This window comes from Babylonia areolata, chromosome 12 (genome assembly GCF_041734735.1).
Source record: "Babylonia areolata isolate BAREFJ2019XMU chromosome 12, ASM4173473v1, whole genome shotgun sequence".
Lineage (NCBI taxonomy): Eukaryota > Metazoa > Mollusca > Gastropoda > Neogastropoda > Buccinidae > Babylonia > Babylonia areolata.
Window position 1 is genome coordinate 32,573,658 of NC_134887.1, and position 17,815 is coordinate 32,591,472.

Consider the following 17,815-nt stretch of genomic DNA (forward strand, 5'->3'; position numbering starts at 1 on the left):
TGATGGCCTGGGTGTGAGTGAGTGACTTCAACGCCTTTCTTGTCAAGCACACCACACACAAAATGGCATGCAAGAGATAGTTGTGAATGATGTAAACAATCCTCATACTGTCCAAAAGGCAAGGAGAAACAGAGAAGGTATTTTCCCTTTCACTATCGATCGTCAATCAATGTTCAAAAGTCAGATGCACGATAACTACCCAACAGGTGAATGACAGCTGAACAAAATGGGCGTACATAATACATCCAACAACTAGCAAGGGTTTAACTGCCTTGCTAGAATGTAAAACCAGTTAGGATCTTTTCAGGTTAAAAGTACTGTGCATTCCTTATTTTTTTTCATTGCTCAGAGTGGTATTTTCATAAATGCCGCAGTCACTTTCTGAGTTCAGCAAACTCACACTCAAACTTTTCCTGTCTCTTTAGGTGGAATGGATTTAATGTTAAATTTTCTGGACAAGTTCTCATAATTTGATCTACTGGTCCCTTGTCTTGAGGGCAATCAAACACAGTTCAAAAAACAGAATTATTTTTTTTAATTGACAGTCAATGTCAACCTTACCACACCCCTTTCCTCTTTCCCCTCTCTCTCTCACCTCTTCTCGACGCTGGTGATAAAATCATTGAATTCGGGGAATGTGGTGCCCTTGCCCCATAGTCCCAGACGCGTCATGTACGCCATGTTCTTTGGCTCTGTGGCGCCGGTGGCACTGGCATAGACGATGCGCGCCATGGGCAGATACTTCTGCAGGTCCAGGACTGCCATGCCCGTCTTGGTGGGCTTGCTGGAGCCGGTGGGACACAGGTTCTTCGCCTTGTGGCACTCATCAAAAATTATCTGAGCCATGTTAAGGAGCCAACCTCCTCCTCGGACATTTGTGGAAATGTCAAGAGATCTTTTTCTTGAAAAAGATAACCATCTTTAGTACCAGAGCTGTCCCAACTAGTGGTAGGAACACAACAACAAACAGCATAACAAAGACAAACCAACCTACTCGGACACTTGTGGAAACATCAAGAGAGACCTTTTCTTGAGAAAAATATCCCACTTTAGACCCAGACCCATGTCGATGATACCAGGAACAAAGTGAACAGCACTGCAAAGACTTATTTACACCCATATATCAAACCACCTACAATCCTCCACGGAATAAAATATCTTTCATTTCATGAATGTACTATCTATAAAACCCCAAAACAAACCCAAATCATTTTGAATCTAAAGATCAATTTCTAATTTCAAAGAATACTGAAGTCAATAACAATCATTCAGAGAGCCATGAAATGGATAACACGACTCCTTAAGAGATTTCAAACCTTTCTCTCCACACATCTCACTAATCCCTTGTACATCAACGCCACAAACAACACCCCCACCCCTTAAAAAATAAATAATAAAAAATGAAAAATAAAATTTAAAAAATGAACACAGAAGAAAGAAAGGATACTGGGCCATCAAAGTCTTTTCCACACCACTTGATCAGCTGTTTGATGCGGGTGCGGTACTTGTTCTGCGACTGACTGCTCTCTCCGATGAGAGAAGAGTACGTCACAAAGATCACTCCCTTCTTCACACTGCCATTTTCTTTGGAGGAAAGCTTCGCGTAACGAAACTGAAAAAAAAAAGTGGGGGAAACATATGTTGAATATCATCAACCTCTCAAAGGCATAGTCATGCATAGTGACATATATACACAGAACAGATACTGATTATAATTAACCACTCAAGGCGCAGTCAAGCACACATATACACTGACACACATATTATACACAAAACAGATATCAAATACTGTCAATCACTCAAACTGTCCAAGGCATAGTCATGCACACATATACACAAAACATACTGAATATCATCAACCCCTCAAAAGCCATAGTCAAGCACATGTCCAGTCTCCAATGGTTTTTACCTTGTTCAGAGCGTACACTTTGATATTCTTTGCTCCAATGTCTTCCAAGTCTCTTTCTGCATCCACTTTCAGATCGTTTGACACACTCAACCTGTCAACACATTGCAAATGTTTATTAAATCAATGAACAAACGAAAACGGCCAAGAGCAGAGAACCATAAACTAAGGAGGAAAAGGGATTTCTTCTTCAATCATGGGCTACAACTCACAATAACCTGCATGCACTAGTGGGCTTTTATGTGTATGAGTACTATGACCATTTTTACTCCAACATGTAGGCAGCTACACCCAATTTTCAGGGAGGGAAAAGTGGATAACAGTGGTGTCTGTAACCAAATATGAGAAGTCAGTACTGATGGAACTCATAAGGCATTATGTTTCGTATATAAAGTTAGGCTATTTTCTTTTCACCACACCTGCCAAGATTTCTGTAGGCTGCTTAATAAACCCAAACAGTGCCAGTTTTCGTTTCCACAAACTAACATCAATTTTCCTCTTATGCATTCCCACCTACACTCAAAACTATGGTGTGCATGCACACAAGATCACATCTGGACACACACAAACCACACATATGTAAGTATGAAGTCTACATAAGTACTAAGTCCAAATTCAAAAACATTCACACACCCACACACTAACAAGCATGCTCACTCTTTTTGTTTTGTCACCACTCAGGGCAGGGAAGGAAAAAGCATTTATCTCATGATTCATCACCCTATTAAAATGAAACTTTTTTTCATTTCTCTTATCATGAATACCTTTAGAGAATTAATGGGCAATACAAACAGGATCATTATACAGAAACACATTTACCAAAATCGATAATTTAAGTACATGTAGGTATACAATACACTAAGTACAACTGATCACAAAGTTATTTTGTTACTTGTATTCTGTAGCTTGGCTGACAACTTGACAGTAACTTGGGCAAAACACTCTCAACTATAATCAAATTCTACCCCAAATGGCCAAGACAGCAAATACCTCCTCAGCTGTGCTGATGGTCATAACTGAACATGGCAGGCATCAAGACAATGTTTCTGTGAAATGAAAGCCATTCTATAATACAAACAACATAATAACATAGTAACAACAATAGTACTGGAAGCGACAACACACAAACAAAAACCCCTTCCCTCTCCGACATGTTCCCTGACATCACCATCTTCCTCTCCACCCCCTCCCTCCACTTCCTTCTGTCACTCACCAAAGTGCCCTCTTGCGTCCCTGTAGGTAATTCTCATATATGATGCCTGCCACAGTCCTGCCTTTGCCCACACCAGCGCCATCACCTGAACCAAGGCAATGACTAACTTATAACCTCCTTCTTCAGAAGAACAAATATACACATAATTGATTAAAAAAAAAAATTAATAAGATGATATTACATACACATATAACACACACTCATATCATATATTATATATATATGACAAGAAATAGATCCCTGAATGCATACATATCACAAACCGCTTGTCCCAGATGGTGCAAAAGGCACTGGTGTGAAATCAAGTGATACATCAATAGGATGGCTTTACACATTCTTGCAACCAAAGTACTCTTATGTAGTCAATGTAAAATAAAACTATTTCACCTGTAGCCAACCTTTAAAGTCCACATCCCACCCAGAACTCGGGCAAATGTGTCATATCAATCAGGAACCACTTGGCATGGGATCAAAAAGCAGTAACGTTTCTTTCTGCTCCACACCCTGTTTCTTTAATCATATAACTCTCGGAAACTAAAACCAGTAACAAACTGTCTCAAAAATGTGTTCAACACAAAACAATATTGGGTTTCATACTAAGCATGAAAAGTCTAAACCCAGCTGTAACAACAGCACTGACCCAATAATAACAAGGATTTGCAAGATAGTAATATTTAAATGCTAAATGCTAAACAGAATGCAAAGCACAAATCAGCCACACAATCTTCTCATTCAACAAGGAAGTAATATACACCTGTTTAAGCTATGTATAACAAATTTGAACAGTTTATACAGTGACAGAGATGCTCCAGATTATAACTTCAAGTGGGAGTATAAAAAATAAAAAGATAAAAAAAAGCAGCAGTAAACATTGCGTACTGATCACATTTTATAATCACAATTATTAACACAACGACATTTGATTAATCACTTAATGACTGAAGATTGATCAATCTTAAAGTCTATTGGGTTTTTTCTTCTCTCTCAAATACTGAATTGGTGAATAGCATATACCCTTGTCTAGTTGTACAACTGAATCTTTATAGATCTACGAAATAAACTGTTCACCTGTACTTTTGTCGTGTTTTTCACCACTGCCTACACATGAGGACACTCTGCATCATTAATTTGAAAGTAAAGTGCCTTTGTACCTTCCTTGCCCTACTTTTTAAGAAGTGAAGGTTATTGAATGCAATACTGTTGACAGTTTATGTTATCATTAAGATTTTTTTGATTTTTTTAAAGGCACCATTTGGCATTACCATGCTCAGCAGCCTTCACCTATCCACCAATGCCTTTGCCTTACACTTTCCACACACACACACACTCTCCCTGTCTCCCTCTCACCAATGAGGTAGCCAGCACGATCCCCACTGAGCAAGATGACCTCGTGGCGCTGGCAGGCGTAAGTGATGGCCTCAAGCTGCAGGGCCGACAGCAACCCCTGGTCCATCACTTCCTCAGGGATGCTCAGCGTATAGCACACATTGGGCGGCTCCACGCTAGACAGGGAGCTGGACTCCACCACCTGGTCCGGGTGTTTCTGGCCTAGGTCAACTGGCAACACGCAGTCATTGGACATGCTTTAAACATAATGTTTGTATCACCAGTTCTTCTGGGATTAAATGAATTTGAGTCCTTATTTGTCAAGAGCTTTTTATTGCTCTGACAAAGACTTTCAACCCCAAGCAAACTGTTCAAGACTCACTTGTGATACAGTTAAAAAAATAATAATAATAAAATACACACACACACACACACACACAAATATATATATATTTGTTATCATAAAACTTCGGGTTAAAAAAAAAGAAGAAAAAAAAAAAGGCCCAAGCGCAGATTTGAACCCAGCATGTTCAGGAAGGAAGAAATTGTCTAACTGCACAACTGCGGATCCATGAATGACATTCAAAAATTAACATTTAAGCATTCTTTTTTTAAGGGTGATAAATCAATTGCGGTGATAACGCTGTTTAAATCATATCATTTTGGTGTATTTCGGGCATTTAAAACATCTTTGTTTAAAGCCAATTAAGAATTCTTTAAAGTCCGTGGTAAAGGAGACGTGGCTATCACTGCAATCACACTGCAACATTCAGCCGTTTTTGTCTGGATCTAGATAGATGTACAAATTCAGTTACACCCACCAGTAAAGTACGACACGGTCGATTCAATTTCTCTTTTATGTTCATTCTAGTTAATTGAGTATCCACTTTAAAAGATTCATATGCAGTAAACATGTCGATGATGTTGTCTGTGTCACTGTATGTGTTCTGTCCAGAATTTGTATTTCTTTCCATTTAATTGCGAAGAAGAAAATCCGAGGTCACGCCATCCACTCATGAAACATTGCCAATGCCACTGCAACTGGGATTCTGTAATAGTGGGTTTACGGTTAAGTATGTGTAATTAAAAGGATGTTTTCGGAATCCCAGAAATGGCCTCAACAAAATAAACTGTTTATGATAATTGATATTAGAAACACAGCTCAAACTCTTATTGGTATGACTGTGAAGATTTTTTCCTACGATTTTTAAGCCAAATTTGGTATTGACAAAGTATTTCCAGAGAAAATGGCAAAGTTAAAGTTTACCACGTCACACAGACATACATACATACATACAGACAGACAGGCACACACACACACACACACACACACACAACTGAACACCACATTATAACATAGACTCACTTTGCTTACACAAGTGAGTCAAAAAAGTATGATGTTGCAAACTAAAATGCAAAGTGTCATGCAAAAATGGCAACCAAAAACAGGAAATTGAACCCTGCTGCTGTTGTGCCTCATTTAAAACACTGAATTTCATTTTATACATCTGAACAGACCAACAAAAAGCCAAAACCTCACTATAATATCTTCAGAACACAGTCACTATCACTGATTTTATGACATCTAACATCTATTGAAACTTCTTTATCGACATGGTCCACAGACAATCACTGCTCTTAGTGCAATACTACTGAAGGCCATATCAGCCCATCATTCAGTCACAGATAGTCTTTGGCGGAAATTTTATCTCAGCTAACTGAAAGCAGTGTTCATACTAAATTCACACAATGACACATGTAACGATGTAAGTGTATCTATACACAGATCCTCTTGTGTATGTATGGTTGAGCCACAGAGCTGGCAATATATCATCTGTGCAATAAGTAATATATGGAACTCAAAATAATCAATCACAATAAGTAAAATATGGAACTCAAAATAATCAATCATCACAATTATAACTCAGATCCTCTTGAATAAGTACGGTTCAGCCAAAGTGCTGGCAATAAATAACCAGTGCATTAAGTGAAAATAAGGAACTAAAAAATTATCGAGAATCATCATTAAAACCCAGATCCTCTTGAATATGCATTGTTCAGCTCAAGTGCTGGCAATAAATAAGCTGGATAACAAGCAAAAATAAGGAACTAAAACACAGATAAGTATTATCATGAAAACCCACCCTTCCTTGGCTTGTATTCTGCGTAGGTCTCAGCATGTCCCAGCTCCTCCGATTCCTCCTCAGCTTCGTCAGCCACATCCTCCACCTTCTTTCGCTGCAGCAATTTGTTTGTACCCCTTACTCCTCTAGTAGCCTTTAAAAACAATTCTTTCTCTGACTCCTGGAGCTTACTCCAGATAATTTCCTGTTGATCTGCAGGAAGATCCCTGTAAATTTGCCTCTTCTACCACACCATGATCAAGTCAAGACGGGAAGAAAAAGAAAAAGACCACACACACAAAAATGAGTTAGTAATGGCAAACAAGCAAGAAACATGCCAACATTAAAATATATTATGTCTAGCCAATCAAAATGATGCAGCCATGCACAGGTGACCGTTTCATGTTACATGTTACGTGAAGAACAAGTAGAAAAAATGTTAAACAGAACAACAAGGGCATCTATACTATTGACTTAAACCATTTTAATAACAAAATTAAAGTTGACATGCTTTTTCTTTCACTGACTACAAGAGTAGCAAACAATTTTCTTTGAATAAAAAAGAGTAATGTTATTAGAAATTTCAAAGCAAGCCTGTTTGGGTTTTTTTTTTTCTTTTTTTTTTTTTAATTATAAAAATGAAAACAAAATACTAAGAACTTGTGTGTTTGCTGAAAAAACAGGACCGGCACTACTTTGCATTTTGAGAGGGGTGGAGGGGTGAGGAGATACGGGTGAAGGCATCTTGTCACCCCCATTTGTATGCATTTGCTTCAATTTGATGTTCAACTTACACTGCTTGTTTTATCGGGCCTGAACTGTCCACCATGCAGTTGAAACATAACAACTTCTAACAAAGTTTGAGATATTCATGAAAACGGATTGTCCATACCAGCATCAGCACAGACTTATAACATCTTAAAGAGGTCCAATGAGCCCTCATCTTTCTATTTTCCTTACGCTGGCACTTTTTGTCATTTGCTGATTTACTACAAAGCCTGACAAAGTCTGCGAACAGACTCAGACATCATTGTTGTGCCACAAGGAGAAGTCACCTGTGGCTCCGCAAGTATAGACAGATTTACTTGACAGAATAATTTCGACTGAGCAGAAATTCCCCCTTTTTTTTTTTTTCTTTCCTTGGTTGGTTCAGGGAAAAATAGTGGAATTGTACTTCTACAGCAAACACACAATTTCTTTTTTAGACCACAAGCAAGGCACTCCAAGCAGAGAAGAAAAGATTAAGGGTCGATTTGCACAAAAGCAACAACACTAAAAATGCGCCTAGAGTATATCATATTGACAGAATGAAGTGAAAACTTACTGCAAAGCAAGAAATCAAAAAGAGTGAAGACTCAACATGCATTATAGGAAATCAACCCTTCAGCACTGGCATGACTATCTTAAGCTCCAGGCCTTTCCCCACACCCTCACACACCATTTACTAGTAGAAATGAAATCTAGCACCTCTGATTTTCTTAATCAAAATCAAATCATGTACAACACACTCCAAGCAAAATCAATACTTCCATGAAAAGTTATCCCTCATTGAAATTTGAACTGTATCATACAGATACACACAAATTACCTTTTATTTCTACTGGCTGTTTAACCTTTCACTTCCAGAACTATTTGTGATTTTTGCAAAATGATCACCAACCTCTAAAAAAAATTAATAAAAAATTCAAAAAATAAAAAAAGCTCAAAGAATGAAAATGAATGGAGAATTATCAAAACTTCAATATTGACAGGATGAGATAACTCTCAATCAGATGAAGATAACTCGGATTTTCAGAAAGAAAACACACAGACTATTTTGAAAAAAAAAAAAAAAAAAAAAAGAAAAAAAAAGCTAATTCAAGTTTTTTCACGGGTGAAAATAGCGCTAAAATATTAGCAAATGTATAAGACACAACAATCATACTGTTTTAAACATAAACATAACCACTCACATACACCCCCACATACACTCTCCCATCCACAAACACTATCACAAAATATTCCAACACAAAAACTGACTGTAATTGTAAACAATATTTTGACTTGAAGCTTTCAGTCTGGAGGGTTTCATAGAAGATGAAAACCCCAAAATGAAGGTTTAAAGCTAAAATAGGCATATATGTAATCACTTGGCCATAAATTATTTGTTCTCATATTGTCAAAAGCAATCACTTGTCCAATTATCATTTAAATACCATGTGAGTGACACAAGATTTTCATTATGATTTCAATAAGGGTCTCACCATGGCCACTTCCTGTATCAAGTTTGATGAAAATTGTACACAAGACATGAGGGTTTTTTTTTATTTTTCCAAATAATGACCTTGATCTTGATGTGTGAATTTTTGCTATATTGCAATAGGAGTGTTCTGAATGTTCAAGTAATTTTGTTGCATTTTGTTTTGCTTGTTTGAATATGTCTCATTGTAATGTGCTTTGAACCACAGCAGAGAGGACAGCAATAATTACCCTTGTCATCGAGGCACTGAAGAAGGCTCTTTGAGTCATTTCCTCTTTGGACCAGATGTCCTTGCTGCTGCCGCTGCCACCAGCTAGGTTCTTCACGCTGACCTTCTGGGTCACGATGTTGGGAATGTTGCCCAAGTTCATCACGGGCGAGTTGCTGCGTGATCGAGATCCCTCCTTGCTCAATGCGGGCCGACTGAATGAATGATGGAGGGTACCGAGGGAAGGACCGGGGGAGGGGGCAGGGGAAGCAGAAATCACCTTGGCTCCTGCCAGACCTGACTGACTGATTATCACCTGTGATCCGGTCTTTGACTGACCGATGGTTCTGAACTGTCCAGGGGACGGCTGTATAATGCAGGACTCGGGGAGAGAAGAGGATGCACCAGCTGCTTGGACCACTGTGTGAGACTGACCGTTGGGAACGGAGCGAATAGCCTGAGGCTGAACTGTAGGACTAGCCACTCGAATGGTCCGGGATGTTTGAGACAGAGTGCCAGTGGACAGAGGAGTTTGAGACCTCACATGCACAACTCGTCCATTGCCTCGAGTAATTACCGTTTTGGTCTCCACACCTGTTGCCTGCAGTATCTGGGGTGAACTTGCTCGCACCTGTTGCGGGGACTGAATGTTGGCCAACACCACCTGACCACCCACTGTGGTGATGGCGGAGGTGGTGGGCTGCCCATTCTGAGCCATCAAAATCCGTCGTGATGCGCCCGTTTTGGGGCCCTGAGGAGTCACAATGATGCCCTGGGAACTCTGTGGGGTCCCTGTCCTGGACGGGGTGTTCACCAGGATACCCTGTGTTCCTGGGGTGTTGCTGCCGCTACGCACCCCAGTAATGATGACACGGCTGTTTCCAGGAAGCCCTGGAACCAGCTGCTGCAAAATGCGTTGCTCTCCATTTGTCAGCTGCCCTGATGTGGGCACATTCCCGGACGTCAATCTGATAATCTTGGCAGGTGTGTGGCTGCTTGGGATCACCTTGACAGGTGTGTTGGTTGGTTTGGACAAGGCGCTGATGACCCGAGTTGGGCCATCACCAGACCCTGCTGTTTCAACTCTGAAGAACTGAGAGGGGCCAGGCTGAACTGTAGTGCGCTGTGCCAGTGGCTGTGTCTGCACAGAGGGTCTTGGTATCACTGGTGTGGGCTGGGGTACCACTGCTTCGGTGTCAACCTGCTACACCATAATATATAACATGTATATAAATACAGTGAAAATCAATTCAGCACCTTGTTTTCCTCTCTAGCTGTGTCAATCTATTACACCACAAAATATATACATGTATATAAAATCTCATTTTTCTCTGTCATTACTGTTACATAACATACAACTTACAAGACTACAAATGTGGCACATATCATTCTGACTGGTAACTTTTTATCTTTCCAAGAGCGGAACTGGGGAGAAAAAAGAAGATATGCATGTGTGTATGACCATTTTTGGTATGGTGGAATGTGCCTCATGTCCATATAATCACATAGCATTGATAATAGTTCTGTAATCTTACTTTCCTGAAAAACTCCAAATGATATGCCACTTTACACGCAGTGCTCTGTGCGTCATTTTTGTTATGATGTTGCTTTTCATGAATAATCATTCAGTAATCAAAAGAAAGATACTACTATGAAAACAACTGTTATCTCAGAAAAGAACCTGATGAATTTTTTTTTTAACTTTACATATAGAATGGCAATTACACTTTTTTAAAGGAATTTGTGTGCAAGGAATGGGATGATGAGAGAGACAGGAAGAGTATCTTCATGAATGAAACATATGAGACATGCTGATTAAAACAACAGTCACTCAGTCAATACCTCTGAAGGTTGCTGCTCCTGTGGTTGCTCAGAATCGCCATGTTGCATCAAGTCATCTAGTCCACAAGATGTTAAAGCTGATTCTAAGAGGTCAAAATGACCTCCACCCTGAAGCACACACACACAAAAAAATAAACATCTTCAGTTCAATACAACATTAAAAGTTTGTTTTAAAAGACAGAAAATGTTAAAGAAAATTCAATATTTCAAAACACCGGGAAAAAAAATTTTCATTTTGGCAGAATTAGTCTACCAAATTCTCACCCTCTGGAATGTAGGTAGAGTCCTTCAGCAAGCCCAAGGAGTGAAAATGAAGCAGCCAAAACTAATATTACTAAAAACCAAATAAGAACAGATACAAAAAAAAAAAAAAAAAAAAGGGAGTTCCAAACACATGTGTAATACTTAATATATTATTATTTTATTTGTTTTATTGTTGCTGTTTTCGCACATTTTTTTTTAGAAAAAAGAAGGGGGCGGGAAACAAACAAACTTTAACATCATGACAGGATTTAAAAAAATAAATAAATAAATAAAAAAATGGTCAGAGGTTGTCAGTCATGTCACTTCTCCCCATATTATCATTAATCACAAATCTATTGTTTTCCTCTTCCCCTTGCATTTAAGGTCATTTCTTTGATACACACACACACACACATACACCAAAATGAAAACACATATTTATCTTACTGAAGAAAAAATCAATAATGGTGATTTCAATGTCTTCTGATATGTTTTCCATACACTGATTACTGTTGATGAATACTGGGGGAAAAAAAAAAATCTTCACATAATTATTTTTTCAAGACTGCAGAAATATTTGGCACTATTTTCACCTTCTTGATTTCACTTTGCCCTTGACCGGACAATTAATCAAACCCTGTATTCAGATTTTTTTAGGTCAGTAGTTATCCCCTTTTCATTTTTAAACACGATACTGTTTTCATCAAAACTATTTTAAGTGAAGATATTTCACTTTTGATTTTCTTCTTTTCTTCTTCTCTTTACCACTTACATCCATACGTAGCTTTTTTTTTTCTTATAAGTTCATCCCAACAGTAAACCTTCATGTGGTACATTCACATTTTCACACACTGATCTTGATTGTTTGAATTTTTTTAATACTATATAAATAATACAAGTCCATTCTTCTCTCATGATTTTTTAATTCTCAGCATAATTCATATCTTTCAGTTGAGCACAGTTAAATTTCCAGAATGTATTTTTCATTCTGAACATCAAGTGTTCTGAAATTAAAGAGTTCTCTAAACAACTTTGTTGTGTATAATAAATTGCCCAACACCATATGTATTGTCTCTTTTAAGGATTAAAGACTCTCAAAGCCTCTTCTATAACTAAAAATAAAATAAAAAGATACCTTTCCATGTTCTCACAGAGCATTGTTCCAGCTCCTGGAGGATTCATACCTCAATATCTAAGAGTATCTTTACTTACTCCAGCTGGTACATTGTGCAATTGTATGCTGGTTTCTTCTTCCTCGTCATCTTCAAAGCTGATACCTTGATTTTCAAAGTAAGCAATCTGTAATAAATGTTTTCAAAGAAGGCAGAAAAATTAGAATCATATCCATATGGACCATGAATGGTAAGTCCACAAGAGAATGCCTTTGCCAAACACAAGAAAAGATCAGTACTATTTATCTGAAACAACATTTAACATTTGTTTCAACTAAAATAACAGGACATAAAACTAAACCGTTAACATTAATGTTTATAAACCTTACTCCAAAATTCACCTTCAAAATCAACTAAATAACAGAGGCAATGATTCAATTCAATGCAATTCATAAGACTTTGCTTCAAAAAATTAAAACATAATTTTTTCTTCAGGCTCATTCAAGTGCTCATCAGCATTATAAGACAGTGAAATAACAAATAAAAAATAAATTAATAATCTACACACCCTTCCTTGATCTCTATATATCCACATCAATCATTATCAGGACATCAAAAAGAAAAAGATAAGAAACTGATAACATTCTAGAAAAAGTGATCATACCAGAAATCCTAACTTTTCCCCCAGTTAAAACTCGTCCACACAAAAATGCCCAACATGATGCATCAACACAAACTTACATAATACAAATACACAGGAATACAATAAATATCTTCAAGATACTCGAGTTTCCAAATTCCTTCAGTTCAAGGATGTAAGAGAGACTGAATTTTAAAAAAAGCATACTTTAGCTGGGAGAGAAGGAGGGGGCCAGGGGTTGGGGAGTAAGTTGTGGGGGCTGCAAAAGCCCCTGGTGTAATGGAAAAGTGACATCTCACTGGGGGAGGGGGGGGGGGGGGTCTGAGAAGTGAAGCACCCCAGAAGCTGGTGGAAAAATGTTCACAAACCCCAATAACAGTGCAGGAATCACAAATGTTTCATTGTTCTGCTGGCTTCAAAATGAACTTTTTTCTTAAATGACACATGAGTACACAAAAGAAATAGTCTTTCCAAAAACTAACTTATGTTATAAAACGTTTATTTTCTGGACGTAGTGAAGATGAATCTTTGGTACTTCAGCAATAGTGCCCATATCAAAACAGCATACTGACTGCACACATCAAGTGTATCACTACATCATTGGCTAATAATTTGTATACCAACCTTCTTCTTTTTTATAAAGTGTTGTCAAATGTTGTGGTTTTTGTTGCTTCGAGTGAAGAACTGCCCAAGTGACTAGACAGGGACAGATATTGTGTGTGTGTGTGTGTTCTTCCCTGTTAAAAAATTAGGGTTAGCGGGAAAGCAGCACATTGGGCCACAGTACACTCCCAAGGACACGAGAGAATCATTTTTTGTTTACTTGTTTGTTGTTTTCAATCCAAAGCGAATTCATCTGTTTGTTGATTTTGAATCAAAGCATGCTAGATTTCATCAAAATGACTAATCATGGATTTTGCGCATATGCATGTAATTCTAAAACCGGCGTCCGTCAGGGTTGTTTGCTCTCACCGACCATTTTCCTGATGGTGGTCGACTGGGTCATGAGGCAGTCTACAGCAGATCGGAGGACAGGCATCCAGTGGACTTTCACTAAACAGCTGGAGGACCTAGACTTCGCAGATGACATAAGTCTTCTCTCCCACAGGCAGCAAGATGCGCAGGAGAAACTATGTCGTGTGGCAGAAGAAGCTGAGAAGACTGGACTCCAAATCAACATTGGGAAAACAGAGGTCATGAGGGTCAACAACAAGAAGCAAGATCCAGTGCAACTACACCAAGAGAACATCAAGGAGGTTGACAAGTTTGTCTACTTAGGCAGTGTTGTCAGCAAAGACGGGGGGACGGACGAAGACATCAAGAGCCGTATCAACAAAGCAAGACACGCCTTCAACACCCTTCGACCAATCTGGAGATCGACAGCCCTCTCAATCCGCAACAAGATACGGATTTTTAACACCAACGTGAAGTCGGTTCTACTCTATGGCTCAGAGACGTGGAGAGTGACAAAGACCAGCACCCACAAGCTTCAGACATTCACCAACAGATGTCTAAGAAACATCCTGAACATCAGATGGCCAGAGGTTGTCTCCAATGAAGAACTTTGGAACATGACAAAACAGGCCCCACTGGAGACGGAAATCAAGAAACGGAAATGGGGATGGATAGGCCATACACTACGCAAGCCTGCAACAAACATCACAAGACAGGCTCTTGATTGGAACCCACAGGGGAAAAGGAAAGTTGGCCGTCCGAAGCAGACCTGGCGGAGAAGCATTGAGGCAGAGACAAGGGCGGCCGGAATGACGTGGGCCGAACTGAAGAAGACCAGCCAGAGCCGGGTGCGTTGGAGGAGTGTTGTTGCGGCCCTATGTTCCCCACGGAATCAAGAGGAATAAGCATAAGCAAAGCATGTAATTCTAACTTTCATCAAAATTTCCAAGAATGCCAAAAGCAAGTGACACAGATAAACACAACACATGTACTGTCCTCTATTTCTTCAATTGATAGATACCATGACCATCGTTATAACCCAACACTGTATAATGATGTTTAATGATGTTTCACTGTATGCAAATTAAGAAAACCCAAATATCAAGCAAAAAGTCCAGAAAAGAAGCCTGCTGTTTCACATGTTCTGCCTCTCAATTGCCTTTGTTACTTGCAGTTTTAGAAAGCAAATCAACTTTTACAGCACAGATCATGTGACATGCCTTTATAAGTCATGTAAGCACGTAACTCTCCAGCGGTCCACTGACCCTCAGCCAGATCTAAGTAATACATTACGTTACACACAAGAGTTCGTTCCATCCACACAGAACAAAGAGTTTGTTTTTTTTCCCCCTCCCCCATTTTATCTCTGGCTATGCAAAGATTTTAGGTATGGCCTCTGGGGCTTTTCTGTCACAGTCATGCCCAACTGGGTTTTGTTTTGTTTTTTTTTCAGTGGAAAAGTACATTTATGTGTATCCGTGTAGCTCTGCTAGTTCAACAGATTCTGTTGTGATCTCTTTTTTTTTTTCCAGACTTATTACTGACAGTATTTCTTTGTACTGAAGGGTTGTATGGTTTCATAATATAAGTAGACAGATTCCCTTTTCAACAATATTCAACATGCAGTATTATTGATCCATTACTAATTTACTGACATCTGACAGAAGTTGAAAAGAAAAACCATGTCACTATAGAATAACTGCCGTTATATGAGGGATGTACATTTTCCAGTGTTGTGTCTTTATGTGTGAGTGGAAGTACTCTGTGTGTGTGTGTGTATGTGTGTGTGTGTGTGATTGTGATGTGTGTTGTGTAAGTGTGTATTACTGTGTCTGTGTGTATATGTGTGTGTATGTCTAGTGAGTGTGTCTGTGTGTATATGTGTGTGTATGTCTAGTGAGTGTGTATGTGTGTGTGTGTGTGTGTGTGTGTGTGTGTGTAGTGTGTGTGTGTGTCACTGTGTGTGTGTTACTGTGTGTGTGTTGTTCTGTTGCCAGGATGGTGCCTGTTTCTTCATGAATGATTCTTTTTCTTGATTGATGCTTCTCTTTTGTAATATGTATGTGTGTGTGTGTGTGTGCGCGCGCGCGCATGCATGAGTGTGTGACGTTAATGTTGCGTGGATTCTGACTGTTTCTTCGTGGTTGATTCTTTTTCTTGATTGTTATTTCTCTTTTGTAACATGTAATTTGTGAAGCACCATAATTGATAGTTATTTGAATTTTCTTGAGAATTGTTGTTTCTTGCTTGCTATATTCAATTTGTGAAGTGCCATGAACCTCTCTGTGAGGGAACAGCACTACAGAAGAGCATTAGAATAATTCTGAATTTCACTATAAAATTTCCCTTTTTTTTCTGGTGTAGAAAGGACAAGTGACTTCTCAGATGTAAACTACACAGGACAAGAAATGCGTGAGCATTCCTACATAAAATGTATTCTGTGTCAGGCAACGGAATGGAATAGCATTTTCAAAAAATAAAAATCCATCACACTCTGTATACATGATTTTGTGATAAGCCAAGCCGAGTGCGCTATTCTGGGTCACTCCACAACTGAATGGTACGATTGGCCAGCCTGCCATGTGTGGCCTGTATCGCACACACACTGCTCGTGTGCCAGCCTGTTAGCAAAGCGGGCTCTTCTCAAAATGTTTTGGAGTGAACAAGGCAGCAAAGGCAACATTTCAGTGTTGCCGAAGTACTTGAAATGCTACAAACTGAAGGGTCAGACACTGAAGAGGTGGATGATGATGACGAAGAGAGTGAATTTAATGCAGAAAGCGAGCATGGGTATGGTGATTCAGGGTGAAAAATTGGCAATATTTTCTACATATGGCAAAACTGTAAAAATAACATGAAAATTTTGATTTTTTTTTTTAATGTAATAGCTCAACACGTAATAAACCAGTTCTGAAAGTTTCCTTTTCTTACTCTGTATTTTGTATTTTTTGTAATTTTTTTCCAAACCCTTACAAATGCGCCATCTCTGGGGAAAAGCAAGGAAGAAAACTTGTCGTCCCCAGTGAGTTAATATGTTTGTATGAGATAATCATAAAAGAAATGACAGAAATTTAATCACTAGTATTTCTGAATGTGCTGAGAAACAGAGACACAAAGTCAGAGGCAGAGAGGAAGCGAGGGACAGAGAGAAAGTCAGAGAGAAAGACTGAAACTGTAAGACAACCAAGAGACAAAAAGAAAACTTGAAAAACATTTGACCTTGTGCAAACTTTTCGTTAAGGCTCATAGAGTATGTATTTTTCATATACTTGGCATGATATAAGCTTGTTAGTATAAGGTCATCTCACAAGAAATGTGGTATCCAGTCCAAACACACGTTTTGTAAGCCAAGGTACACATGTACTAATGCAGTGGCATTTCCTGAATTCTTCAAATAGGTAGAATCTGTCTAAATTTTGAGGGTTTTTTTTTCCTCTTTTATCTTTTGAAAGCATCATGTAACACTCTTGCGGCTGACATAAACTTCTGGTTGATGGAATCCACCATCAGGATGATGATGATGGAGAACGCAATAATGACATTGTGATTTAAAAACACGTGGCGATGTAAACACTGTGAGCAGATTAATCATTCTTTGTGATAGAAATTAAATTATAATTCGTCAATTAAATTGCATTCATACTCCACCTATTCAAGAAAAGAAGAAAGAGAAAAACATATCCAATTTTCCCTAACCTTTGAAAAGAGCATCACAAAATGAAACCCGAAATGAACTGTTCGTGCAGCAAAGTCAGAAAGTGTCCAATGGTACGACGGGATCGAGTGATCGACTCAAAAGGCTGACATCCAATGTAATTCCAATCCATTTGGAAATGGAATATAAGGGAAAAATAAGCTAATGAAATCTGTTCTGTCGTCCATTAACTTCTTAAATAAAAATTTATAGTCAACTCAAGGCAAGTAAAGACTTACAGTCGCTGCACTGTCCATTTTTCCTCAGAGCTCCAACACGTCTTTCCTTCGAACGGTGGCATCAGCCATTACTATA

At 38.7% G+C, this 17,815-nt stretch overlaps 1 protein-coding gene across 2 annotated transcripts in view; it reads right to left on the reverse strand.

Annotated features, from left to right (window-relative positions):
• The window catches only part of LOC143288538 (protein strawberry notch homolog 1-like), a 42,610-nt gene extending 24,795 nt beyond the window's left edge, over positions 1–17,815 (reverse strand). Inside the window, exons 1-9 of one of the 2 annotated variants that reach the window (XM_076597130.1) lie at positions 17,740–17,815; positions 10,858–10,965; positions 9,038–10,216; positions 6,590–6,683; positions 4,467–4,676; positions 3,120–3,204; positions 1,910–2,000; positions 1,448–1,612; positions 596–837 (exon numbers count right to left, since the gene is read on the reverse strand). In XM_076597130.1, the coding sequence (XP_076453245.1) occupies positions 596–837; positions 1,448–1,612; positions 1,910–2,000; positions 3,120–3,204; positions 4,467–4,676; positions 6,590–6,683; positions 9,038–10,216; positions 10,858–10,965; positions 17,740–17,757 (2,192 nt within the window). In that variant the 5' untranslated portion in view covers positions 17,758–17,815. Of the gene's footprint in view, positions 1–595; positions 838–1,447; positions 1,613–1,909; positions 2,001–3,119; positions 3,205–4,466; positions 4,677–6,589; positions 6,684–9,037; positions 10,220–10,857; positions 10,966–17,739 lie in introns of both variants that reach the window. The other variant, XM_076597128.1, reaches the window with a different exon arrangement.